Below are 15,000 nucleotides of genomic sequence, written 5' to 3' on the forward strand. Positions count from 1 at the left end.
TTTATATTCCTTTTTTTTATATATACATATATATATCACCTCGCGCTCAAAAAGAAAGCAAAAGATGAAGCCCTTTGCAAGGCAAAACACAAATAGAATAAGCTCCCGAGAAAGCCTTAAACTCGATTTGATGTTACAAAAAGACTTGAGAGAACAGTGAGGCAGAGTAGAATTGAGATATCACATAAGCGTCCTTTGTATGATATCTGTGCACTGGATGGGCTTGGAGGGATCACAACTGTAAACCTCAGTGTGCTCATGTCAGCTCCTATGGAGAAAATGGATTACTTTCCTTGTCTGTTTGAAAGAGAAGACGGAGCACCAGCGTGGACTTGGCATGACCGTAAGAGGACAGCGAGCTTTATCCTAACACCACAGACTGGAGCAGATTGTGCAAATCACCACTACTTTACAGCAAAAAAAAAAACAAAACAAAAAAAACATCTTTTATGGATGTGTTTGCCCTGTGCGTGTTTTAAATTTTAATCTCAGAGGCCATGACACTGTCGGCTGGTAGAAAAACAGCACACATCTAGCTGTGAAAAATACTGTCAGTATGCCAGATATTTACTACAGGGGAATTTAAAAAAAAATATGTACAAGTAGGAAAAATATCATCTGTTTTTTTTTTATTTTTTATTTTTTTTTTTATCCAAACATATTTGCAACATGTGTTAATGCACTTTAATCCGCTCTGCATCACTGTATTACAGTCAGAAGTCACGAGAAATGGGACACTTTGCAACTTAAAACTGTTCTCAAATAGCACTGCCCACTCACAGCTTAGCTGAGTGCCAGAAAAACTAGTTAACAGTTTGGTACTGTAAAGCGCTTTTGTGTACAAGTGTTGGTGCATCTTAGCTCAGATGGGCTCTGCAATGTTACACTGCAGGAGCCCTAGTGGGAGTACAAATACAACAAACCAAAGTACTTCACACCCAGAACCCCCACAGTCTTTCTTGGAGGAAGCCAAAACTTCCTCTTCATTGCAAAGATCTGAGGTTAAACTTTATCTATTAAAGTTTAACAAGATGCTTACATGTTAGTAAGCATCTTGGATATATTACCAAGACATCTCTTCCATACTTTGTCTTATTACACCCTCAAACTCAATGTATTTTTGGAGATGAACCAATGCAAAACAGCAGATCACTGTAATTGACTTACATTATTATTTTTTTTTACAAATAAAAAAAACAAAAAGCATGGAATGTGATTGCTTATGGTTCCATTTTTTTCTGAAACTCCAAAATAGAATCACCAAATTACAAAAGAGAATCCACTTGTGTAAAATGTAGACTCAGAGGTTTGCTAGAGATCATAAGATGAGATGTTGTTCTGGAAAAATGAAAAAAAAAAAAAAAGAGATGTGAGACTGCAGCAGTGGTTCATTCTCCAGCAGGAAAATAGCCCCAAATAAACAACCAGAGCTACAATGTGATGGCTTCAGGCAAAACATATTCACATGACCCAGCCAAAGATAACAAAATCAAAGTGTAAAAATGAATGTTCATGAGACATTCCCCAAAAAGACTTGCGGTTTTGACTACAAAGAAAACTGGTTACACAGTACTGACTTAACCAAAGTAAATAAGTAAAACAGACACACGTTGCGGGTTATTCTTTGTGAAACATTTTGAAAACCAATTATCATTCTACTCCAATACACAATTAGACACTTTGTATACACAGCTATACTGAACAAATAAAATACTACATTTCGAAAGAAAGCATTAACTTAGAAGCAATTCAAAATCTCAAAGGAATGTTTATAAAATCGCTATGTCATTACTTCTTCAATCAGAACTGCTCCATTAAAATGTCACCATTTGTTTCCTATCACATAGACTTTGCAAACAGAACTCGAGCGAGTGTGCAGAGCTGTTCTATAGTGGAAAAAGTAATTTCAAAAGAAAAATCTTTTGACACAATTCCCAGTCCTTCTCAGAAGGGAATGTTCTAGCATATTTATACCGGAATGAGACTGTATTATTCAAAGAAACAGCAAAGAAAACCAGGTAAAATCAAAAGCTGCGGTTCAGACTCAACATGTCTCTGTTAGCAAGCTAAATGTTAAAACTGGGGCATGAAACCCAATTTTAGACAAACTGGGTCAAGCGCACCAGCTTTCTGAAAGACTGTGAAAAGAAAAGAAAAGAATGGCCCAGTCAAAGTCTCAACATAAGCTCAGCAGCTCAAACTAAAATGTTAAGAATGTGCATGTCTCCATTAACTGGAAGTTTCAGAGTGGACAAAACTAAAAAAATAACACACTAATGCCCACTTAACTATAAACTTAGACATAGTGGCTATAAAAATGCTTTAGTTCAACAAATACACCATGGGGCTTTGAAGCCGACTTAGGTTTTGCTTATTTTAAGGATGACCAATGGGTTTGATGGAAAATGTGTTAAATTGCTGAGGTAGTTTGCTGACAGTGGCCCTATGAATTACTTTAAACACCTTGACATTATTGCTCCTAATGGCTCCTTGAGGAAGAAAAGATTGCCTTCTACTCATGTACTGAGATTTTTCCAACAGAGAATAAAAAAACGACATCATTAAGGAGGTAGTAGGTGCACATTACAGACCTTTAACTAAAGCAGGCTTCTGATTTGATTGGATTTATTTCCCCCCTTTTAGTGGATTACCCTGATGTTAGCAGGCAGTACCGAGTCTCGCCTGGGCCACAGGGAGAGGCATTGAGCCAAGTCACACTTCTGCCTTTCACAATCCATTCAACATGCAGCACACCGCTAGACACTGTGTTGCTGGAGGGGAGCAGGCACTGATACCCTCTTAATGTCCTTTAAGCTGGGCCCAAGTGAAAAATTGCTAATGTGCAACAAAGCCCAGGCCCTGGCGATCACGACTGGGGCCTTGGCAAAGGTTTGTGTCACATGTTGGGGAGAGTCTGAAGGGAGGTTGGTAATTACTTCTTTGTTTGTGATTTGCAATTTTACACCTGTCATCCCTGAACGGTGCTAATTTCAAATCGTGACGCTTGTTAGAATCTGTTAAATGCTGCAGAAGTGGAACACGTTGGACGGGCTGATTCATGTGCTGCTGGGAACTCGACAGACATCACTTCAAACTACATCTGAACCATAAAAGCTACTGTTACTGTTGAAAAAAAAAAAGAAAACTTTTATGTAGACTGCCTGTCCTTTATCCAAGAAAAATAGATATGCTTTTCCCTGTTGTTGTTTGTTGCAAGTTCCATAACTGGGGCACATGTGAAAAGGTGTAGCACAGTAGGAAGTGATTACCCACTCACCCGAGCGCTCTGACCAGCAATAAGCTGGTCATCTTCAGTCTGGACGCTAGTCCTGCTGCGAGTGTCATAGTCCTCCTGTTCGAAGTCCGAGTCATCTTCCAACTCCTCTGGCGTCTGCAGGAAGCACAAAAGCAAAGTCAGAAGAAAACAAACCAATCAAACCTCAGTGGTGAAAAAGTTCAGTTGCATAAACTTCATTTTTTTCTAAAAAGGTAAAGCACCTTTCATTCTTTCTGTTTTGAATTCCGAATACAATACAGCAACTGTGGATTTAGTTCAAAGTGAACTCAGTAAGTAGTCAGCCAAATGACCTGCAAAATTATTCCAAAGGACATTTGTGAACACCTGAAGCAAAACTCAGAGGTAAGAAAGAAAAAAAATTCTGATACACATATAAATCTATATATTTCTATATGTGAACAGACAGATCCAGAATGTTTATTTAGATTAGTCGCATAATTAAGATTTTTGAGTGGCCAGAAACAAACGTCTTGATTGAATGAACATAATTTTAAATCTCAAACTGCCAAACATAGGAATAGAGTTGTACTACATAAAAGTGAACAAATGCGGAAGATAGTTTTTTTGTTTTTTTTTCTTTTTCTACAAAGCACTAGGAATTAGCTCTAGAGGAATAAAAATAAAAGTAATCTGAAGCCAAGTATCATTTATAGGCTAATATCTGGGTCTGTTTCAGAAGGCAGATGGAATTGTAAACAAACAGAAAAAAAAGACTACACTACATCAAAAAGAGTCTCCAACTTTTAGCTAAAAAAAAAATGGAGCATGCAGCTACTTTTAAGACTCTGTCATTATTTGACTTTGAACATTTGAATTATTTAATTATTATTTTTAATTATTTAAAACAGAGAACTAGACACTTTCACCAAATTCCATGTCTTTAACAAGGCATGGTTGTCCCTTACAATTGAAATAATTTAAAACTGACATAAAAAGATTGCAGTGCCCAGTTTTTTTAGTATAACTTTTGAAATAGAAAGGCAAGAAATGCAATGCCTTCTAGGTCTAAAACAGCTCACATCCCTAATCTTCTTTGATCTGTTATGATCAAACATTTCTCTGTATTAGTCCCCGTACAACAGTAAGGTTTGCAACTTTCTTTTGAAGATGCACTATATTCAAACAGCTTTGTGTAGTGGCATTAAATCTTTATTGTCGTTCTTCTCAAGTCTGAACAAAAATCTGTAAAAGGCCAAGTAAAATATTCCAAGACCATCCATTACGTAGTTTTTTTTTCCTGACTTTTCATAAATTACAGGAACAAAGCTTCCTATCATTTTATGAATCTTTGTTTATAAAACAGAATCTCAATTCTGAAAAGTCATTTTCATTTAAGGGAAAATCTGAACAGGCTCCTTCATCTGTTGGAGTCCATATTTGTTTTCAGGACACATCCGGCAGCTGACCTGATAGAAGGCAAAGCTTCACAGTGAAATATGTACATTTGTTAAATAATAACGGTAGCATTTCAAAAACACCTATCCGCATTTACCCTTACAAAGTGTTGGGTGAAGAGCTGACTAATGTTATACTGTCAAAGTACTCTGAATAAAAGCACTTAAGAACTACAAATAGTAATCAAACAAGGCTGCTGGAAAATAATAACCACAGCAGTATTAAAGGAAACAGACTTAACTTGTTTCAAGCTTTCTATTATTTTTGGATTTTGTTTGTTGACTGGCACTTTTGTTAAAAAGAAAAGCTGAAAAAGGCATAAGCTCAGCGTGTCTCAGCAAGCAACGTTTATAAAATGGGACAGAAAATCCTCAAAGTATTGAAAGTATTAATGACTTACTCCTACAATTCCTCAACATTGGGAATTATTGTATCTTAATCCTTACAGTTTGCTATGTCATGGCTGCAGAAATATATTTCTTAGGTGTTTATGTTGCCAAGTGGCTGCTTTTGATCCTGTCATCGAAAGTGGTCACAGAAGATTTAGGTCCATGGAGTGAAGGCAGAACTTGCAGGGCTGCTAAAAAAGTGATTTCTGGAGACACGGTGACCAACTGTTTTATATAAGTAATCTAGCATGTTGCTGGTTTTTGTCACCTGGAATCTGTTTCTTTCATTTTTCTTGTGGTCACTGATTCCTGGTGATAAAACGATGGCATGAAACAAGGTGGGTTAGCGCAACCATCACATCATTTTTTAGTTCCTATTAGTAATACTACCAGGCAGCCCAGATCCCAGCGGGATGTAACCCTTCTCTCTTAAGGCAACAAACATTTTCAGGACGTAACCTTTTGGGTGGGTCTACTGTCAGGCATCTCAGGCGTTGATTCACTTTGATCAAGCACCTGTCTTCAGTGTAATATGTCCTAGACGTGAACTTAATACCATCTGATTTGCCAGGTTTTGTTTACTTTTGGCTCTGAATGTCGCCATAAATACATGGCGACATTCAGCTTCCCACAGAAAGGACAGCAGAAACAGATAAGCCTGCACTGGTAGGGTATTACTTGGCACTGTGAACAACAGTAGCACTGTTCACTTCATTTGAAAATAAGCCCTTCATTTTTTCACATTTTGTGATTTTTATCATTTCAAATTTCAATACATTATGAGAGGTTAGACAGACCTACAAAAAGTGCCTCAAAATTACAAAGCAGAAAGGAATTTTAAATAGTTTTTACACGTTAGACTCTTTAACTGTCACTGCAAAAAAAACACTTACTGTACATGTTATCCAATCAAGAATGAGGATACCGGTGTCCTCATGAAGTCTGAAAAGTAAGGTATGAAGCATTCATGCCTCTAAGCTAATACTTTGAAGAATCACCTTTAACTGTGGTTACAGCTGTCACTCGTGTAGAGAGCATCAGTGAACATCAGCTTTCATGTCCTGCCACAGACACTCAATTAGCAGTTGGTTTGGACGTTAACCCTGCCACTCTAACACATGAATATGCTTTGATCTGAACTATTCAGTTGCAGCTCTTGCTGCTTAGCGTCATGCTCGTGCTGGAAGGTGTTACAGATCGTACAGTCTATAACAGGTTTCCTTACAGGATTGCTCTATTTTTAGCACCATCCAACTTCCCACCATCTCTGACCAGCTTCCCCGTCTCTACTGGGAATAAAAAGCATCTCCACAGTTTTCCACCGCACATAAGCCTCTCTCACAAAACATTTTTGCCATAAATCCGCAGGGATGAGCTGCCTTTGAGCTCCGTCTGGCCATTCATAAATCACAAGTTGAGACAGTGGCATGACTTTTCAAAATTAGGCTGCTGTGGGGGGTTTGACAAGAGATACCGCATGGCATGCATGTCAGCACCCTACATAGAATTTGCAAAGAAATATATATTTTGTATTTGCCTCTGTTTTATAGACCGGACTGATTGCAGGACTACTTATCTTGTTGACAGTCTCACACCTGAGCTGTGGACCTCTGCAGCTAATCCAGAGTTACCATGTATCTCTCCAAGTAATGCTGTCCTTACCAAGCCTCTCACTTAAGGCAGATGGCCATATCTTGGTAGGTTTGCATACTCTACATTTTTTTGATGAAGGCCTAAACAGTGATCTGCAAGAAGGTGTTTAAGGACACTTTACGTTTTTTTCAAAGGACACATTGAGGAAAGGGTCGTGGAGTAGAGGCAAAACTTTTCAAATTGCTTAAAAACGTTTAAATTATTAATTTAAGCTTTCTTTGTCCTCACAATTAAGTGGGTGTTGGTCTGTTAAACACTGTAAAATCACAATAATTTTTCAGATTTTAATGTGGTGAAATAGAAAAATGGTGAGGTATGAATATGTGTTTCTATTGATAAGGAATATGAATGTTAGACATAGTAACATTTTCTCAGGGACTGCTTAACAACAGCTAAGGATATCTTTTCTCGTTCCGTTCGTGAGTATGAAATGAAAAGTTATGGCGCAGGATGGGACTATTTTCCCTTTTAGTGTCTGGTCGGTGTGATTCCTGTAGGAGTTCATCTACAAACAAACAGCTTCAAGCAAACTTTGCCTCTATCTCTGCATGCCATGCTGGCTTGGAAGGTAATACAGCCAGCCAACATCTTTTTGGTCTGTTTGTTAGGCTTGCTAATATCTCCAGGCCCCTGATGTCATTGTGGGAGTTGGAAATGATGTTGCTTATCTCGGTCTCCTGCTCTCTGTTTTAGCCACTAGATGTTGTTCAACTCTCACTCTGGTCTTTCTTGGCCACAGGCTTCAGCATCTGCAAAAAGAAGTCGGGAATATTCACACACTACCAGCACATCATTCGGTTTCCCCCAGGGGGATGTCAAAATGCCACTGAAACCCAACCCTGTCTTTATGCCCAACATGATGGGCCTTTCTGCACGGGACTAAAGAGTTCTGGAGTGGTGACCGACTGTTTATAATATGAGCAAAACGACATTTGGGTAAGTGATACAAAAAGCAACTACTCTTCCATTTTATTATGGAAGAAACTACCTTAGCCTACATGAGTCATGGCTCGACTCCTTCCACCTGTGGCCTGGCAGCTTTTGCAACTTTTCTTTTTAAATGAGAGCCTGTCCAAAACGAGTGTGGAGTTCTGAAGTGGTTACTTATATAACTTGTGTGTCAAATGTGAAGAGATATTTGACATTCCGCTTTAGCATGGGCTACTGAAAGGGTTGGTGAATTAAACTGGGATGATGTCAGTCATCTCCAATTTTGCTAGTTAGTTTGTCACTGAACAATATAACCTGGTGTTTATGGTTATCTAAGAATAACAAATGCATTTAAATGATTCAATGCACAATCCTGCATTAAAATGGTTACTATAGAGTTAGCCAGTGCCAAGCAGTGTAGCTTTTTTCATGCTGTGATTACAAGAATATTTCTAGAAAAATGGGAGGGAAGGCTGCTTTTTAGGAAAAATAGATTTAACTTAATTCATTTTCGTGCAATCATGAATAAAGTGCCTTTGTGTAGTCATAAAAAATTTCAATTGCATTCTAAATTGACTTGCTGTTTTGTCCTGATCTAGATTGGGTCCAGCATTTTAGAATAACTGCTCTAGCATATTTGGCGCTTGCTCCTTTTCAACGCATCTTTTCACTCTGCATGGCTAAGGTCGCATTAAATATTGAGCAGGAGGAACAGTCCTTGTCATTGGTCACAAGTCTGACTAGTCTCAGATCCAATCTCGTCTCCAAGTTAATTCTACTATGAGTCATTGAATACATTTAAAAAAAGTAAAAAATGAAGTTAAAAAAAAATTATTTGTTTCGTGCTTTAAAAAAAAGTTTGTTTTCTCAATGTGAAAAGATTGAAAAGAGGAAGAATATAGACTTAGGGGAAGAATCAGTTATTGTTAAGTATTTTGTTATGTATTTTGTTTCATAATTACAGTGTGTTGCAGATTCGCACCATTTCACCCTGTTTTATTTCAGCTGCTTCACACATAATTGTTAGGTATGAAAGCAATCAGATGCAAAAAAATAAATAAATAAAAATCATTGCAACAATGATTCCTAACACAAAGCTGCTAATGTCAGTGTAGCTACAGTTCATGCAAGGAAGTGGCAGATTTTTGTTCTGCAGTTTCACTAAAGCAATGTGACACTTGGCCTGACAAAAGCGATGCTTGCTCATACATAAAGACCGAGAAAGAATGCGGCCCCCTCATTTTGTTCAATGAGGTCACTGTGTGACGCAGCCGAGGTGCCAACTTAGAGGGCCAGTTACCAAGGAGACCAGGCACTTATGTGAACATCATGATGGGATGATTCCGCTGTTTACCTTGTGGTCATTCTAACAGAGGATTAAACTATTATGGGTATTATGATAATCTTACAAGCTAGTGAAACTCCAGTTTCTCTATTGCAAAGCCATGAGAGGTATTAAATAAACCTCTAAACTGAATGCTTATAAAAATAGCTTTAAGTTATATCATTTCTGGCACCTTAAACAACACAATCCAAACTAAGCAGTGCCTTGGATTCAACCTAACTCTTCATTTTAAATAATGGAAACGTTTTTTGTGTGACATATGGTTTAAATAAAGAATCATACACAAGTGCCTTCCAAAAGTATTTACATCCTCTGAGGTTTTTCACATTGTCTTATTACAGACACAAACTGTATTTATTTTTTTGGAAAAGCAGAACAGTCCATGGTTGTAAAGTGGGAAAAAAAATTCCCTCCCAAGACTTTAGAAGGGTTTCCTCCAGTGTTGTCCAGTATTTTGCTCTTTTGTTGTTCTGATCAGCTCTGAACAACATCCGTGTCCTTGCTGGAGAAAAACATAACCACAGCATGATGATGCCACCACTGTGTTTTGCTGAGGGTTTAGGGATGATGTTAGTTTTCCAACACGAGGCTTTTACTTGTCTTTCACTGACCACTTTATCTTCTTTTATGAATTAACTGTTTCCTATTTGACTTGTTGAAAACCTCTAACAGGAAGAAAACCAAATTTCCAATCTCAGTTGAGGATCTCAGCCTCTTTCTGCTTCTCTGACTGCTTTCTCTATTGGTAGGTTAGCAGTAGTGCTAGACACTTTACCTTTTTATATGATGCATTGAGTAGTGCTCCTTGCATCGAACTTCTCCAAAACGTTAAATCCATTGTTCATTTTGTTCTTAGACTATTTCCACACATCAGGTCTTGATGTTCTTCTACTCATATATATACTTTTTTTTTTTTTAACTGAAATCAGATTTTTTTGGTGTGGTTGTTCATATTAATTAAAAGCAACTCCAGTCAGACTTCTGTGTACATGGTCTATAACCCAAAGCAACCCATAAGTGTAGCATCACACAGCAGTGCACTGTTTACAGAAGTAAAATTGGAATGGCACCATCTACGGCAGGGGTCCCCAAACTACGGCCCGCGGGCCGGATCCGGCCCGCCTCCACATTTGGTCCGGCCCCCTGAACAATACCAGAGAACATTCAGATTTTTTTTTTCATTTATTGTATTTTCCGGTTTATATGTGGATTTTTCTTCAACCACAAGGGGGCTCTTTAGCAGGAAAAAGTTTGGGGACCACTAATCTACGGAATGGTAGTATTGTCACAAGACTAAAAAAGCTACATAAAAAGAAAGCACAACTGACAGCGATGGCCTTCTGTGACACATTACTTGCAACTTCTGTTGAGAAGTCTGTTTGGATGCATAGATGGAACCAGGAGTGGTAGGATTATAACGTAACGTGCTTCACTGACACAGACTTGCCCGGGTTCTCAGAAGAAAATCAGTATCATCGATCTTCAGTCACCTAAAAGTTGGATAAAATGCAGCATGACTGTTCAGACTGCAGGTATTTTGAAAACTATTAGATACACGTCCAATTTAGTGCCACATACAGAGAAGGCACAAATCCGATTTTATATCAATGAAATGATTGTAATTGGGCAGTTCAGAGGGCCATGAAAAAGTTTGATCAGGGTCGCATATGAACCAAAAGAAGAAACTGGGTCTGGACTGCATTTTCCTGACGTATCAACATTTCCTAATATTCTCCAACAAGTCTCTGAGATCTTCTGGTTTATACTTAAATTCAATTACACTTAGGCTGATTGTATTCATTCTACTTTGGTAACTTCTGAAGCCAGTTGTTTGAAGTGGATTTTATTCATCAGAAAAAGGGGACGTTAAACATAAATATATGTCAGCCCTTTCCTCATAAATATCCTGTATCATTTTACTTGCACTTAATAATTATGCAGTAACTTTATATTGTTCTATTACAGAAAAAGTTTGTGATTTTAACATGACAACATGTGAATAAAACGTCAGGGTGTCTTTGAAAGGCACTGTAGACTGGGCCAACTGACTGAATTTCATCCTCTGTTTAACATTTGCTGCTCTATCCAGAGATATTTCTGAATTTACATGACCACATTTTGAGACATATAGGTCATCACACAACTATGTTTTAAAGTTTCATTATAACTCAACTTCTCTAAACCTGCCTGGAGTTTTATATGCTGTGGAAAATTGGCTTCTTAATCCATTGAATTCTCATGAGATCTTAAGTAGGAAAAGTATAAAAGAGCCTAACACTCGGTTTAAGTGAGAGAAAAATTAGACTGTGAACACATAGGAAAAAAAAAAGTGGGGCAGAGGGGGCATTACACATAGAACCAACATTTCCTATCTGTATGACAGAGCCGAACAACAGAGAAAGCAAAGATCTTCCAAGTTGTTTCCTCGGAAAGTAATTGAACTTGGATGGGATTATGAAGCCAGCTGGTCCCGGGCAGTTCAAAGCTGCCTGTTTTACATTATTTACCAACATCAAATTATTTTCCATAATTAGATTTTTTCCAGAACTGCAATGGGAATCCTTCCAGGCTGCATAAAGTTGAATAAATGTATTACATGCTGAAAAGAGGAGGGTCAGTTTTGTGTGAAAAGTGTACACTCTGTAACAGAGTGGAGCTGCTGCTTGTTATGAAGCTGTTTTGTTTTTGTTTTTGTCTCGACAGTTTTGAAAACACACAGATCACGTGAATTATATATTTTATTTGTTCCTTTACACGTTTCCTCATCTTGCATGCTGGTATGGTTTTGTTATAAAATATTTTACATCAATATGTCGTTTAGCAATTAAAAAAAGTACTAGTGGTGTTAAAAATATTGATGTCCTGCAAGTACAAATTTGCATCATACTGGAGCTAACAATCAGATAAAAGATAATAAAATTAAAACTTTTAAGTTCTCTAAAATTTGAGCCTGTATGACCTACACAGAGCAGATTCTTCACATGGTGAATAAAAGTGGCTTGTCTGTTAAGTAGCTAGGTCTTCTAGTCATTGGCTAGGTCACCAAACAGAAGACCTGACTAATTAGTTAGTGAATATTAACTGGTTCTTAATATTCAACCAGTTAATATCATTAACATAATTAGCATCTTAAGATGACATAATGGCAGTGTAATAGTCTCACAATGATTAAAGAAACAAAGGAACATCAAAAACAGACTTTTCCAGATTTTTAACAGATGAGGTCAAATATCTTGGACATTACCTCACTAGTGATCTCTCTGACAATAGAGACTCCGAGAGGCAGTGATGCAAACTTTACAGGCAGACAAATGTATCCCCATAAGTTTTACATGTGCTCCAGAAATGTTAAAATTGCTTTGTTCAAAACTTTTTGCTCACCTTCATATGCAGTCCATCTTTGGCGCAACTATAAAAACAACAGCATTCAGGGTTCGACAGTGCCACACAATTCTTCTTTGAGAATATTCTTGAGACTCCCAAGGCACAGTAGTGCGAGTGAGATGTGTTTGCGAACTGAGGTGTTAGATCTGTGTAGCTGATATCAGGCATTGTGTCTACACACTTCTGTGTAGAGTCATGAATCAGCACAACTGCATTATACAAGTCCTGGTCTGTCCTAAGATTACCTGAGATAAGTATAACTCTAAAATGTGGATGCACTAGCGCTCCTGCCTGTTTTTTTTTTTTTGTTTGTTTGTTTGTTTGTTTTTTTTGATGAGGTACCCATAAGGGCAGAACTTCGACTCGGCAGGAAATTTAATGTTGTTGATTGTTGAGTCAATGTTGCATGACTGTGTTTTTGTGTTTAATGATGCAAAGCACTTTGAAATGCCTTGCTCCTGAAATGTGCTATACAAATAAAATTTGATTGATTGATTGATATGTCTAAATAATCTGTGACGTAACCTTTTTATTATTAGCATTATATCTTTATTTTCCCCTTTTTATTTCTACAAAATAAAAATAAAAATGCACAAAACTCTGTGCATTTATTAAAGCTCGAATGGATATACGAGTGAAAAATAAGCATGTTTATTTTTAAAATTGAACTTGAGAATCTTACACTGACAAAGTGCAGGCAGACTGTGAAATACTAAACCCTAACTGCCTTAATTTATTCATTCATTTTTTGTGTTTTTGCAGAAGCTAAATTTAGTGGAGAGTGCTACATTGCATATACAGTTATTAAAATGTAGGTACTTAGGTTGGAAAAGTTCTGAAATTAGACATACATGCTCATAACTCCTAACATACACCATGTAATGACATGAATGACACAAATTATCCCTTTATTATGGGACTTGCCATGGAGAGAGGGGTCATATGTTTGGCAGCAACTTTTAATTTAGTCTTTAAAGTTTATACGCAAACACATCCCTGGGCAAGTTTAAGGACTTTAGTAAGCAGGACAAGTAGGTGGTTCTGTAAGGGTTGGTATCTCTCAAAAGTCCAAGGAAGTAGAAGAGGTGAACCAGCGACAGGGTCAAGGGCTTAACAATACACATGGGGAGCAAAGCCCAGATTGCTGGTTCTGATAAAATGATATCATAATACAAACTCAACTGCAACTGTGAGTTATGGCTAATTGGCAGTGGATGTAGGATATCTGGGTGAAATTCAGTGAATGCTCTGGACGAACCCACCCGTATCATAAGGACAGCTTTCCTGATGTCACGGACGCCGTCGTAGACCAAACGAGATGCATCAATGAATTCGTTCTCCTCAAAGGGCTGTGGGGGATTTGTGCTCAGCGCCTCGATCGCTACTTCCACCTGTTCAGCAAAACGTGGCATCACTGCAGAAGAAAAAGGCAAAAGGAAATTTGGTAATTGTCATCTGCTTCTTTGAATTATAACAAAAGTGCTTATAAGAAAGTGCCTTCATAAGTAAACCTATTCCTTTCAAAAACAGCTCGGTGCCTGGTCTCAGTGTAATTGTGTGCATCTATGACTAAATAGAGAGATAAGTATGTGAGCTAATGTGAGGGTCCAGGCTGTCAAATCATAATGTCAGTGAAAGGAAACATTCATCAAAGTCCTTTTGAGCCAAACAAAAGCCCTAAAAAAAACCCTATTGACCACAAAAAGGGCTGGTTTTGTTCTGAGCATAAACTGCTGGGAGTTGATGGAGGAGATTTATGCTCTTTGTGTGTTTCTGCTGAATTGTGATGAAACTGAATAGGCTCTTAATATTCAGGAATATTGACTTTATGTTTCAATATTTAGCAGGCCGCCTTTCTATAAGATCTTCTGGCGAGATTAATAATAATTGTGAGGCAGAAAAAACTAATCATAACATTAGCAGCCATTTACAGAGGTAGACGGTAATCAGACAGGAAAGATTCTCACATATTCTTTACAACCGAGGGCTTTTTCAAACTATAAATGCTTGCAACAGCAATACAAACTTTAAATGTGATTCTAGTGTACATGTAATTTGTTATGAAATCCTCATTCTGCACATATTTTAGTACAAAAATGACAAGGAAGGATGGAGAAAAAACAGCTCATTTTGTGAAAAAAAAAAAAAAAGATTTATTGTTTACTTCGAAAAAATAAGCAGCAAATATGTATGATTAAAGATTGATTTAGCTTTCCAAGAGCGAATACCTGGATTGATTTAAAAGAACATCGCTTTTGGAGGGAAAAACAAATTTAATGAGGACAGATGGATGATAAAAAGGAAAATATGGGGAAAGAGCAATAAGGTACTGCAGCTTGGCTTGTGGACTCTCACCTAAAAGCCAACTGTGTGGTTTCATTATTATTCTCCACATTATCCTGCTCACTTACATACAAAGCAAGCAAGATCAATTTCCCCACTTGCACTAAAGGTGTATCCGCAATGTACCTATTTGTTTGATGTAAAATATACTCTATATTTCACTAAACATAAAAAGCAATACAAAAAAAAAATCTGTGCCTTTTTCTTTTCACTTTTAATTCAGTTTAATCCACTTACTGCAGAAGCGTAAAATAGGCTTTTGG

The 15,000-nt window shown here is 37.5% G+C and overlaps 1 protein-coding gene across 1 annotated transcript in view; it reads right to left on the reverse strand.

Annotated features, from left to right (window-relative positions):
* Window positions 1–13,815, reverse strand: part of LOC103137935 (catenin alpha-2-like) — a gene marked incomplete at its 5' end in the record, with an annotated part of 35,593 nt that extends 21,778 nt beyond the window's left edge. The window contains 2 exons of the mRNA XM_007551950.1: window positions 3,278–3,391; window positions 13,657–13,815. Coding sequence (XP_007552012.1) covers window positions 3,278–3,391; window positions 13,657–13,815 — 273 coding nt within the window. The remainder of the gene's footprint in view (window positions 1–3,277; window positions 3,392–13,656) is intronic.
* Between the last annotated feature and the right edge of the window lie 1,185 nt (window positions 13,816–15,000).

Source organism: Poecilia formosa, unplaced genomic scaffold, assembly GCF_000485575.1.
Source record: "Poecilia formosa unplaced genomic scaffold, Poecilia_formosa-5.1.2 Scaffold44, whole genome shotgun sequence".
Classification (NCBI taxonomy): Eukaryota; Metazoa; Chordata; class Actinopteri; order Cyprinodontiformes; family Poeciliidae; genus Poecilia; species Poecilia formosa.